Source organism: Sinocyclocheilus rhinocerous, unplaced genomic scaffold, assembly GCF_001515625.1.
Source record: "Sinocyclocheilus rhinocerous isolate Xijiao unplaced genomic scaffold, SAMN03320098_v1.1 scaffold1180, whole genome shotgun sequence".
NCBI classification, from domain to species: Eukaryota; Metazoa; Chordata; class Actinopteri; order Cypriniformes; family Cyprinidae; genus Sinocyclocheilus; species Sinocyclocheilus rhinocerous.
In genome coordinates, this window is record NW_015665886.1 from 643,263 (window position 1) to 657,449 (window position 14,187).

General features: G+C 38.6%; 1 protein-coding gene across 2 annotated transcripts in view; it reads right to left on the bottom strand.

The window, feature by feature from the left end:
- LOC107731631 (zinc finger CCCH domain-containing protein 3-like) overlaps positions 1-14,187 on the bottom strand; it is an 82,032-nt gene that overhangs the window by 30,963 nt on the left and 36,882 nt on the right. For both annotated transcript variants that reach the window (XM_016542766.1, XM_016542767.1), the window contains exon 4: positions 5,866-6,004. In XM_016542766.1, the coding sequence (XP_016398252.1) occupies positions 5,866-6,004 (139 nt within the window). The remainder of the gene's footprint in view (positions 1-5,865; positions 6,005-14,187) is intronic.

Genomic DNA, 14,187 nt, shown 5'->3' on the forward strand with positions numbered 1-14,187 from the left:
TATATATTTTTTTTTTATACATAAATGAGTAAAACATTTAGGGTATTTCCACCCAGGTCATCATTTTCAACATTTTTATCAACTACATTTCCAGGCTCATGCTCTGTTTTATATCTCATAAAACATTATATCTCAACACTGTATTACCAGTCAAACATTTCTGAGTGTTAATACCTGAACTCTTAAGCTCTATTGCTCTACCCTGTCCTTCAGCATTCTCAATTCACCTCTCTTGTTCCTCCTGTTCTCCCTTGTGCTCCCCTCCCTTCTCTCCCAGGATGGGTGGATGAGATGAATGGAGAGGTGGTGAAGAAGAGAGGAGAGGGGAGCAGTGCTGCAGCATATCCTGTGCTGATCAATACCAGAGCACTAAACCTGATGAGGGCCACTCGGGCCGCTCCACCCACACTGAGAGAGTGCATGACCGCACGTGTGAGAGTACGTCGACCAAAGAAAATAAAAGGTGAAGATTATGATTGTTTTTTGTTGTTTCTCAGACATGAACAGTGTTAGAGTTCAAGGAAACAGCAGCAAGAAATCTGGCTTCATACACAGTACAGTAAATGTATGAATGTGTGTCCTAAAATGAATGCTAGAGTGAAATATTAATCAAGATTATGATTATGGCTGCTTTGATTAAAAGTCTATTGCTCACTTTCTGTGTATTATTATTAAAAAAATTTAAAACGGATATACAGCTGAATGTAATAGCAACAAATTAATTGAGTTTAATTAATCAAGTATTAATGAAGTATTTTAATGTGCATTTATTAATTAACTTCAATCATGTAATATGTAAATGTTGCTAATATTATATGAATCTTTATTATCAATAATATTACTACTAATAAAATAATATATTATTAAAAACTGTGATCAAGAGATATTATCACAAGTATTTTATTTTAATGTACATTTTAATTGGTTTAAATAATATTATATGAATTATTAATTATTATTTAGAAATAATTAAAATAGAAAACTGTTATTTTAAATTGTAATAATATTTCACATTATTTCATTTTTCATTTTCTTTTTTACTCAAATGAATGCAGCTTGGGTGATACATTACATTACATACATACAGCACATTAATTCAGTATAATTAAGTTTTTTAACGTACATTTTAATTAATTTTAATAATACAGTATGAATGAACTATACTGATATTGATAATAATATTAGAATCATTGTTAATATAAAAATGTTAATATAATAACAAACTTATTATTTATGATGACAAGAAATATCAATATCAGAAATATTTTGTTTTAATGCACATTTTATTAATTTAAATAATATATGAATATTGATAATATTATATGAATCATTATTAATATCAATATTAATCATATAAATTAATTAATATTCATGTTTAAAATATCAAGAGAAATAAGAGATGATCTTAAGAGGTGGTCTGGCGAGCCAAGTCCAAGAACAAAAAAGACAAACTCTACATTCACAGTAATAAATGAGAAAATCTAGAAAAGAAAGAACAAAACAGAGAGCATGCAATGGGAGGACGCAGTTTGTATGCGTGTGTCTGTGTATGTATGTGTGTGTGTGCGCACGGACTCGTGTAATTTATGCCCAGGCGTCCATGCTTTACGGCTTTCTTAATTCAACTCCTGCTACTATTAATGTAGTTAATGTTGAGATTATATCTATTTTCTGGTGGCTGCTGGGGATTTACGAGGGCCTTTCCTCCCCCACTCAGTCCCCTCGAACACTCAATCACCAGACACAGCCGCACTGCTGACTACACACTCCCACCCCTCTCCAGCTCGCTGCGTCGGACGCCGGGTCACTGCACGGAAGGGTGAGGGGCTAAAGAGCCCCGCGTCTGTCTGCTCAAGTGTGAGACGGAGAGGGGCTCCGCGCTTCTTCAGCTTGAGCTCTTGGGTGGTGGACTGTGATCGGCCATCTGTGTGTGTTTCCTAACTAACTAATACGGAGAGACTCTTGGCATTGTGGCTTTTTTTAAGCACGTTGTGCATCCGTTCTTTATAGCACAGTGACAACATTACAGGTTCGATTCCCAGGAAGTGCATGCACTGGTAAAAAGCATATCTTGAATGCACCATAAGTCGCTTCAGACAAAAGCTTAAATGTAATGTCTGCCAAATGTGTAAATATAATAAGAATGTGGCAGATGGCCATACTCTAAAATACTCTAAAAATAAGCATCACCAACAAATGAATGAATGAAAGAGAGATGGATCGTTAAAAATCTTCCCTTATCTCCTCTCCCCCCATGCTATCTTTCTCTCTTTCTCATTTCCCTCCATCTCTTGTAATATTTCACAATGCGTCACAGAGGTTCAAATTGAAAATCCCTTGATGAATCAATATTTATTGCAGGCAGCTAAATGAATGGCGGTAAGTCACCACAGCTCAAAGGCAGTCTGAAGCCAAGCACGCGTCTCACAAAATCTGCATTACACAAATGAAGCCCCACAAACACAAACTCAAAACTCGCTTATCCATTAAAAATCAGAAAGCACTGCCCTAGCAAATCTAAATTACATGAATCAAGTATCACTGACCTGCACACAAACTTGCAAAAATCAGTAACACTTTAGATTACTATGTTGCATAATATCAAATATTTTAGTTGGTGACAAATACTATTTGAGATTTTAGGGCAAAATCTGGATACATATAAAAAGTGTACAGTGCATTTTTTAATTACCTTTTAGAGAGAGAATACACAAACATTTGTACAAACATTTGTGTCATGTAAGACAGTGTAAAGATTTAATTACAGAATAAATTACAGATGAAAAGAGCTAGAAGCTCAGTTACACACACACACACACACACACACAAGCTCAGTTACACACACACACACACACACACACAAGCTTAGTCACACACACACACACACACATATATACACACGCTTAGTTACACACACACACACAAATCTAATCAAACTATACATAAACCGTGTTGTATACTTGTGTGCAGGCCACTGAGGTCAAAATGTCAGCATCTCTTCAGTAATGAGCTCAGATGAGAGTCTGACCTGTAGACCTGTTAATCATCTATTTCAAGAGCAGCTGTTACATGTCTGTCGACCAAAATGTTCTCAAACACCACGTGATGACATATACCAGTAGTTTTACTAAATCTGGCATAGCATTATGTTTCCTTGCTATGTAAAATTCAAAAACATATGTTTAAGTAAAAATATATACATATTTTCATGGTTTGATCATATCTAAGGAAACATGCCCATCCTAAATGCGAACAATGAGCAAAAGTAGCAAAAAAGGTTAAGATAAACACATAATGAAATTACCCTCAAGAAACTATTATCAGCTCATATGATATGAACAGGGATAACTACATTAATATATTTAAAACCAATGGACATAAATAGATCAGCTCCCCCAACTTCCTCTCTCTCCAGTAACACAAAGTTACAGCTGCTTAAGCAGCCAATCAGATACTCAAAGTGATATCATGCACCGAACCTGCTTGAAAGGACCAAAAATAAGTGATTTTGTTAAGCACTATCCACTCAAGGCAGTGTAAAGCAATCCTCACTAAGAGAGCAAAGAGAGATAAAAGAGAAGGTTATTTTGTTTAATGTGGCACACTTCTTAACATATAACACCTTTAATCCACACTCTCTTTTTTTATACATGGCTAAGCCAGGCCCACACAGCAGGGGGATTTATGAAGATCATTTTAACTCTGTAGATAAGAGGGGGAATAAAAAATTTACACCCATACGCATGAGTGCTTCATTTACACCTTAAAGTGAATAGGATTTCTCAGTGGCCTCCTATCAGACTAAAGCTAATGCCATACAGACACAGCAGTGACCCCTCTTCCTTCTCTCTGTCTTTCTATAAGCATTTACAACTTAGAAGCTTTCCAACCTCTCTTAATTTTGCTTTAAAGGCTTGTTCTGTGTGAACATAACCACACTGGGGAACTAGACGCCTCATATTGTGCAACAGCCATTCTCTTTTGCACACAAACTGCTAGACTGCACATAAGGGGAAAAAAGTTGTTTGTCATTTGAATCTGAACCTCTGCCTCTTGCACTAACACCATTGTATCAACATTGGGGCATGTATATGCTGCTAGGCCACAGATTTAACAGGGAAAGCTGTTAACTGTCACTGAAACATAAATACAACCTTCTGTTGATCTGTTTTTTTGCATATCACTTATGCCCGGTTCAGACGACACGATTTTAGCCCGATTTTGCCACGATTTGCTTGACGTAGGGTGTCGTGGGGATTCGTAAACGACAATGGGCGTCGAGACGCAAGATTCCATCGTTTCAGCACGTGTAGTGTGTCATAGTGGACAACAACCGATTCCGCCTCTGCGATGCTTCACGACATCACGACAAAGACTAGCATGTTTAATTTTTTTTTTCGCCGTCCACGACGAGTTCTGTCACATTGGTGACGTTGACCAATAGCAGCACAGCAGCTCTTTCAAAAGACAGGTTTCAAACATGGCAAAACGAAAGAGAGATGATGGTGCTGCTAGGCTGAATTATGAGATGGAGGAAAGGTTCGTGGAGCTGTGGCAACAGTACTCCTGCCTGTATGATGTGTCATCGAGGGACTACCACGACAGAACAAAGAAAGAAAAATGCTGGCGAACTATAGCGGAAGCGCTTCAGCAATGTTTACACTCTTGTTTTCAGAAGTCAGTCTCTAGTTCCGCCTTCTCGATGACATCACGCGCGTTAAAGACGGCACGCGATGAATGGTCGGGAAGCAATGTGTAGTCTGACATGTTTCTTGTCCATGACACGACAAGAGTTTAGGAGTCAAAATCGTGTAATCTGACACGGTGACTATCGTGACGGACAAAAATATTGTGTAGTCTGAACCCGGCATTTTAGATTGTTTATCCATCTAAAAATGTGCTAGAATATGTCTTTGACCGTTGAGCTCAAGTCTTCCATATACAACGTGATCTCATGATAATTTTTATGTATTTTACGTAAAATGTGGTTCTACAAAACGTACATTTACTTACGTTTTCACAGACACTGAAACATACAATACAGCATCTAAACATACAATGCTGACATGTTTACATCATTTAAACATATAATATTGACAGGGTATAAAAATCTAAATCGCTTATCATTAAAATGATAAAAAACGCATGGATACAAATATCTTAATGATATAAAAGATTAATAAATATTTTGTTTTTTTTAGCTAAAAATATGTAGCAAATTTTACGTTTTAAATGTTGTAACACATCAAATTGTAAATTTCAGCAACAGAAAAAAACCGTACAAAAATGTACATTTTCTCCTTGAAAACATTACGTACTAATACCTACGTATAAATAATGAGACCAGGCTGGCATATGACACAGTGATCTAAAAACCCAGCACTCAAGTTAAAAGTTGAGACTTAATTTTGTCATATAAAAAAAACTATTTCAAGGCACCATTAAAAGCTTCTGTCTCAGTGACTTCCCTGTGGGCCATCCCGTAGAACATCTTTATGGTGTAATATTATGGTTCCAGTAATAGATTACCATGACGAGCGGCACCTTCTCTCTGTCATTATCAGCGGTGATGAGGCAGTTAGTTATGGTTCTATATGGTGTTATTAAGGGCCAGGCCGTTATTTAATGTTTTATAAGGCACTGAGGCACTGATAAAGACACTGAATGTCAACAGAGAGGTTTTAATCAGGCTGGTAATTGGTTGTGCTGGGCTAAGATTGTGAGCGGGATGCACGCACACATGCAAACGCAGAATTTATGATAGAATAAAGCCATTGAAATTAGCTTTGTTGAGGTGGAGACAAACAGGAAGTGGATTAAGTGCTGGTCATTTCCACCTCCACCAGAAAAGCACCCATCACTTACCTGGCAGAATGCACTCTCTTGACCCTGTAGGAAAGAGCAGGGTTGTGGTGGACTGTATGGGCTCTGCGTGTGTCAATCTTGTAGCGTGTTTTGAATACCCTATGCGATTCCGGGCTTCGCAATGACAAAGATAAGGGTCCTGCAAAGGAACAGACAAATCACAGAAGTGAATTAATGGTTGAGATGTCACTTCACTGATCAATAAAGCTTAATCACCTAATGATGCCTGCTTGAGCTATAACGAAGTCATTAGTTGGTTTGCATAAACTCTAGAGATAGATACTGTTCATATTTCACACACACACACACACACACACGATCATCTGGCACTTTTACACTTAGTATAAACGTGTTTTGTATCTGGATAACTTGCATTTGCAAAATGGACAATGTTTACATAGAAGTTATGTTATTTACAATATTGATAGAAATTCTTTCCATCATTTTGACAGATTAAAAAATATTTTGTGGTTTCAGTGATTCAATCACAATGTGTCTTGGGTGCAATTACCCTTGGCTTTTAATGTGGTTAAGTGTTATCGATTGTGATTTGATCACTGAAAACTCATGATATTAATGCCAGGTCTAAAGGGAGCCATTGCTAGACAGGAAAATGCAGCACTGAACACAGAGGGTGTCATCTAAACTGGTTCTGTGAGGTCTGAGTCTTCCTACTCCACGGGACACACACATTTAGACATACACCCATTGGCGCACACAAACTCTTCCTCTGGCAGGTGCGCTCCTTAATAAGCTGCACATGGAAAAATGACTGAATAACAAAGGCTGAATTTTTATCAGCCTAATAAATCATATCTGTCTCTCCACCCCAGCCCCTTCTTTCGCTCTCCCTCTAAGTCTTATTCCTTATATCATTTCACAGATCCATCAGAGAGGCGGAGGAAAGGATGTGCGGGAGAGAATAAGTGTGGCTTTTATTTATTTCTTTCTGTATTCATTTATCCATCATGTTGCTTTATGAGTGGCTGGGCTGAAGTGACATGCATGCATGCAGGTAAAAGATGGACTCGGTATGGTGGCTTTCGCTCGTTGCCGCTGTACACCAGAGCTAAAAACCCCAAAGATTTATTCCCAGCAGGTACAATTTCGCATGTTAGACAAGCCAACGGAAGAATGGAATTACTTAAAGATTTTAAGAAAATCAGAGAGGGTTAGTGGAGGAAAAATACAGAGTAGAAATGCTTTGGCTGAAAGTTTATTTTAATAAACCATTTACAGCTGTTTATGAAAAGGTTGTATTTGTAAGCAGATGGTAGTTCCGTTTAAACTAACTATAGGCGGCGCAGATTTGGCAAGAGTAAATTCTTAGTTGTGCTTCTCTAACATGCAACAATGATTTCACTAAATGGATTAAAAGAATCATTTATTGCAAAGAAAGAAAGAAAGAAAGAAAGAAAGAAAAGTGAAGCAGGAAGAAAGAAAAATGACAGGAATGAATGATAGGAATGAATAATAATAAAATAAATTAGGAAAGGAAAGGATGGAAGGAAGGAAGGAAAGAAGAAAGAAAGAAAGAAAGAAAGAAAGAAAGAAAGAAAGAAAAAGAAAGAAAGGTGGGAATTAATAAATTAATGAATGGACAGAAAGGAAAAAAAGAGTAAGAGTAAAAGAGTAAAAGGAAGAGTAAAAGATAGGAAAAAGGAAGCAAGGACGAAAAATAAAGCAGAAAGAAAAAAAGAAAGAAAGAAAGAATTAAGCAAAATAAGTAAAGCGTAAATAAAAGCAAATACAAATGTATTGTTTTGGTAATACGCCTCTCCCTGGTTATTTGAACAGCTTCTTTTTCCAGGGTGCGTTTAATGGCCATTCCATAATGTTACAAAAGAAACTCACATTTCCTGTCGCAATAGAAAACCTTCCTCCTCCTATTTTTCCGTCTTCTACTCTAGGGCACCCTTCTCCATTTATCACTGGACCCATAAACGCACACACACTTCAGTATCAGCCGGGCAATTCATCTTCGACAAACATTTACCAATGATCAAATCTCAGCCCAGTATGGCACACAGCGGAGGGATGTCCGACTGTACGACTATGTGTAATACAGAAGACCCTTTATGAGGGTTTATGTGTGCTTTATGTGATGGAGTGTTTGAGCTGTGGGGTGTATTACCAGACTGCATAAGCGAGGGAGCAAACACACTTGTGTGTGGGCCTGCGACAAGGGGTCGAGTATGTGAGGCAGCGAGATTAGTTGTCTGGCTCAAAGTCACTTTTTCACACACCTCTCATCTGTACCGCAGATGTCGGACCTGCCTGCATCCCAGCGGATGACAAATATGGCTTGTCAGAGAGCTTGTGTCTTACACAGCCAGCCGTATACTACGCACTCCGCTGTATTGTTCCACCTTACCTATTGTTTAATGATAGTGCCACAGATTTGATGCCACCCGTGTCTTTGTGTGTGTGTGTGCAGTCAGTTTAGTGTAGTACTGCGTGCAAGGTACCAAAGCTGAGGCTGTGGTCCCTGTCAGGACAATTTTATTGATGTGTGTACTCGCAAGTGTGTGTATATGTGTGTGGTAAAGGCCTGTCAGTGGCCTATTAGAGGGAAGATTGAGACTCCACTCGGCACAGACTCACTCAACCAACACAACCTGCTGGGCTTTACAATCAGGCCTGGGGACTCATCCATCGCCTGCTGACACGCCAGCCCCACACCCGCGGCTCCTCAGACGGCCGATTATTTACTCAACTCACTTCGGCTTCAGCGCTGCGAGCTCACACCTTTATCTATCCCTCTCTGTCACACACACAGACTCATTTTTCTGACAGGTTCCCATGTTATTTTTCGGTCTACAGTCTGGACTTTATGCTGGGGTGCTTGGGATAACTGAGTGGTGACGTTAACGTTAAAAGGAAAAGCTTTTTTGGAAAAGCACAACTACACAAACAATTCAGAGAAAGTCTTGGAAATTATATGACTGCCACCAATTTAGTGGCCAGTTAGTCTAGTTCACCTGTTAGTCTGTTTTTATGATGCTTTGTACATGACATACAATAAGACTACAAAGCTAAATAACAGTAAACAATGGCATATAGATTAGATTAAATGGTCTGCAACAATGATTTAAAAAGGAAGGAAGGAAGGTAGGTATGTAGGAAGAAAGGAAATATGGAAGGCTAAGTAAGGTAGGTAAATAGGCAAGAGGAAATCAAAGAAAGGTAGGCAAAGTAAGGTAGGTATAGAGGTAGGAAAGATGGAAGCAAAGGAAGGAAGGAAGGAAGGATGGAAGGGTAAGGTATGCAGATAGGTTAGAAGGAAAGAAGGAAAAGTAAGGTAGGTAGGTAGGTATAGGTAAGTAGGAAGGAAGGAAAAATAGAATAGGTAGATAGGCAGGAAAGAAAGAAGGAAAGGTAACGTATAAAGAAAGACAGGAAGGAAGAAAGAAAGGATGGAAGGCAAAGTATGGTAGATGGGTAAGCAGGAAGGAAGGAAGGCAAAGTAAGCTGGGTAGATGGGTAGGAAGGAAGCAGGGAGTGAAGGAAGGAATAAAAGAAGAAATGTAACAGGTAGATAGGTGTTGAGGAAAAAAACGAGCAAAGGAATGCTTGTAAGGTAAACGGAAATGTAATGGGTAGATATATAGCCAGGGAAACAATTAGGAAAGGAATGAGGGAAGAAAAGAGGGAAATTAATGAATGAATTAGAGACGCACCGAAATGAAAATTCTTGGCCGAAGCCGAAACCGAACACAATGAAACTGGGCCGAAGGCCGAATACTGAACATGGTTTTTCAAGTTTTTTCACAATTTTTTTCACCATTGCATAAATTAAATAGCCAAAATGTGCTTTTTACTGTTTTGTCTTGTTTTTGAAAGAAAAAAATCAATTACAAAACAACAATTTAAAAATATTTAATACTAAACATTTTTTTAACATTCTAGCAGACATTATACCAACAAAGCACAATTTAACTTAAAATGAATAATATTAAAATAAATAATATTCTTTGGCGATCAGACCCCCTTCTTCAATCAGGCATGTATTTTTTACTGTAAAATTAAAAGCCTTGCTGAGCAGAAGAGACTTCTTTTAAAACATTAGAAAATATTACAGATCCCAATTTGAACACTATGCGTGTATGTTATAATAAATGTATTAACAGGGCTGTTGTAATTATTATCATTGTTATTGTCTTACTTTTTATTTTATTTTACAGAACAGCAGTAAAATTACAATAACATTTATGAATGTTGGAGTTCTTGCTTTTTGTCAACTTTTATTTTGGCAGAAATGCGCAGGAAGTCCTCAATGCTTCTTTTTGTTGACAGCAAATTTATAAATGAGTCTCATTACGAATACGTCGCACGTATCGCATTGTCACATGCCTTGTAAAAATTCATAAAAATGTGACTGAGCAACTGATTTCAGCGCAGATTTTCCTCGCACTTTGGACTTTGAACCCTGGTTAACAAGCAGATCCGCCGCAAGTTCGTGCAGCACTGTCAGAATACATGCAATTCGTGCGTGCATTAGAAACCCAATTGTAACCCAAAAGTTGCGGGTTCGAGTCTTGGTACATACAGGAATTGTAGGTAGGAATGTACAGGGCTCTCTTCCACCTTCAGTACCACAATTGAGGTGAGACCCATGAGCAAGACACCAAACCCCCAACTACTCCCTGGGCATCACAGCATAAATGTCTGCCGACTGCTCTGGGTGTGTGTTTGTTCACTACTCACTGCTGTGTGTGTGCGCACTTGGATGGGTGAAATGCAGAGCACAAATTCTGAGTATGGCACCATACTTGGCCACACATCATGTCCTTTTCACAGGACAGAAGTAAGGATGAAAGGAAAGAAGGAAGTAAGGAAAATGTAATCTGGGAAGGAAGGAGAGAAAGGAAGAAGAAAAGGAAAAAAGGGAAGGGTCAGACCCAGCAGGCTTGTGGTCAGCACTCCGACAGGTAGCGCAGTTGTTCTTCTGCAGACCAAAGTTCGAGTCCTGGCTTGTGGTCCTTTTCAAACCCGTCCCCTTCTCTCTTTCCTACTTCACTTTCTCTCAACTCTCTAAACTGTCCTGTCCAAATAAAGGCAAAAATGCCAAAAATAAATGTTTAAAAAAGGACATGAAGGGAGAAAGCTGGGGAAAGGAAGGAAGACAGGAAAAAAGGAAGTACAGACATTCAAGCTGCACCACTTGTCCTAACGTGTTCTCTGGAACTGAAATGGAGATACTCATAGTGTGACAACTGCTATAGTATTTATTTCACACTTTCTGGAATGTTCCCTGCGCTCCTCATCAATGTTATGACAGGGCAGCAGTGATACCCTGCATCCTCTTAGGGATTATCAAGCCGTGTCATCTCATGTTCTCTGATCCCGTCTCCAAATTTGACAACTAATTCCGTTTAACAGCAGTCCGATTCTCCACCGTTCCATCTTTGTCACATCATTAATCTCATTATTGACAGCGGGAGATACACTTCCTGCTTCTGCAGCAATTCCCCAGGGGCTCATCCTCTGACTCCCAGTGGGACGGCACAGCTGCCATTAAATGCTTCTCCGGTAGACCAGCAACACTTAACACAGCTTTCAAACTAGTGTTAAGGTAGCGTAGAATCTCATGGGACAAAACAAGTGTGGCAGAAATGGAGTGTGGCATAGCTCCGGAATGCTCTCTTGGCAGGGACTGGATCAAAGGGAACTGCGAGTTGTGGACTATTGTCTGGTTGTACTCCGCATGTCTATCTTTCTCCAAACAGTTCCGTCAATGATTCTAAGTCCCAGTGCTATGGGCCAGCTGTTTAACAGGCATTCCTGAAACCATATGTGAAGGCAGAGCAATCATATCATAGTTGGCAACTCATAACAATACAGGGTTATATATGACAAATGCTAAGCAGGTGTAGCGATTAGCTTGATATAAAAGGTTACAAATAGCACATTTCAACAACATTACATGGCCAAAACACACATTAGATTGCAATCGGAAGTTATTACAAACACTCACCTGTGGTTTATAGTGAGGTTTGAGTAAAAGCATAGTCTAAATCTTATAAATTATGTTTTGTGGCATGATGCTACAGTGTGCATGAATGGTCATGCAACACGTGTTTTCCGTCGAGTAGTGGGGATGGAGATCTTTTCTGAAACCCAGTGGAAATTCCAGTATGGACGAGGCTCATTTTCATTTTAAAACACACTAGTGTAAACGTAGCCTTACATCTACACACTATAGTCTCACGTGTGAGCCATGTCTCTGGGTATAACCTGCGTAAACTAGTGTTTTTCCTTGATGCCTCACCAGAGCCAATCACAAGCACTTGATTCAGGCACATCAAGCATGCTGCATGCTTATTGGCTCACATTTTTCGATACTCAATGGTATTGAGGCAATTCGGTCGGTGCCTAAGAAGTATCAAACTCGATACCCAGCCTTAACGAGAAGTGACCTTAGGTGCACTGTATTTAAAAATGTCCCCACATCTGCTATGCAAGTTAACAAAGCTGCATAATGTGGTGACATTTGCTCCCTTAAGTTGAATAGGAGGAATCAAGAGGAACAGTCAGTGTATGACTGGAGGGAGGCCACTGCACCCCGACCCAAAATACCAAGATGTCCCTTTTCAATCCTGGCACAAACTACAGCGCTCATCTGAACATACGTGTCTGTGGCTTTTATGTGAAGTGTGCCAACAAAGATCTCTGCCCACCTCTGAGACCTGTTGTTCAGCCAAGTGTTTGTGCATGGACGGGATGTGACCTTGGGAAGTTTTAAAGTGCGGAAATATAAGAAGAGCCCTCTGAGGCTTAGAGGATCTGCTAATGTAGACAGACACATAGCAAGATGGGCAGCAAGACTGTTGATGTACTTTGGAGAGATCCGATGAGAGACGGCACAAAAAGAACCTCCTCACCATGAACCATGGACCAGTGGATGGTTCCGTTGTGCCATACCAGTCAAAATCAGGAAAGGCTCAAGTGTCGCCCACGAGGCCAGGCCTCATCAGTCATTGGTGCCATGCTATCGTCACGGAAACCAACACCACATTAACACACATAAATACTCACCCTACTTCTACATCAACTGATGACTTGACCCAAGATGGCTGGGACTAATAAGAGCAACACGATCTGCACTGAGCATCCCTGACTGCTTATAAAGCCAGAAATGGAGGTTGACAGTCGTAATTCACACGTCTGCTGCAATTTTACTGTGTGTTAACATTTAAGTTACTTTTGGACTCACACTAGAAGCCTTTCACAGGCCATCACAACCATAGAGCCTACATCATGGAAATGTTTCCATATTGCTAATGTTTAGTCTTTTGGGATTCCAGCATTGCTTTCTTTCCACATGCATGATGTTGTGTGTCACTGTTGGTTAGAGACCAAACAGGAAAAACTTGAATGCGTAATGACACCGGCTTCCTTACATTCAGTACTGCTGTTTTCATCCAGTTATGGCATTAAAGGCATGAATAAGAGATGAGATGAAAGCATTATGACCATTATGCCCTTAGCTTGAGTGCACTGGACTCCTATCAAAACAAAACTCTGCAATAAACCATACATTTGACAGGATACTGTACTTATTTAAGGTGCACTGCACTGTGATAATAATTTCTGATAATAAATCATTTCTGAGTTCACTTTTTGTTTAAGGGTCAATGACAAACAAGAATGTTCATGATAAAGAAAATAAATATATATTTTAAAAAACCTAGTTAAAACATATTTTTATTCATGTATTTAACAATGTACTATTCGTATTCATGTTGGTTTGATGTTTTTTTTAATTATGTAACATCTTCAAAAAGGTTTACTGTAACAAATTAAAAGTAATGACATTTTCTTGAAACCTATACAAATGTGCACACACTTTTTTTATATACAAATTTCACTCATTTTCATATCAGTTTATTAATATTATTAAGTTTGGAGAGACACAACTAGAGGTCGACCGATTCTGGATTTTACCGATTAATCAACTGATAGTTTTTAAAATGGATATTGAACGAAAACCAAAATAGTGCTTTACTCTTTAAAAAAAAAAGTACTGAACCATACCTTGTAAATTAATAAAAAAAATATTAATATTAATTATTATATTGATTATTAAAGTTAGTTAATAATGTATTAACTAATGTTAACAGAAGAAGCGTTCAAATAAAAAAAAAAATGTATTAGTAATAGTAAATGTTTGAAATTAACACCCTAAAATGGAACAATACTTCTACAGCTTCCATTAATCTTAATGTTACAAATGGGCTCTTATTGTAAAGTGTTACCATTTCATTTCAACAGTCAAGCTTAAAGATGGCTATCTTTAAATATCTACACAATAGCCAAGCA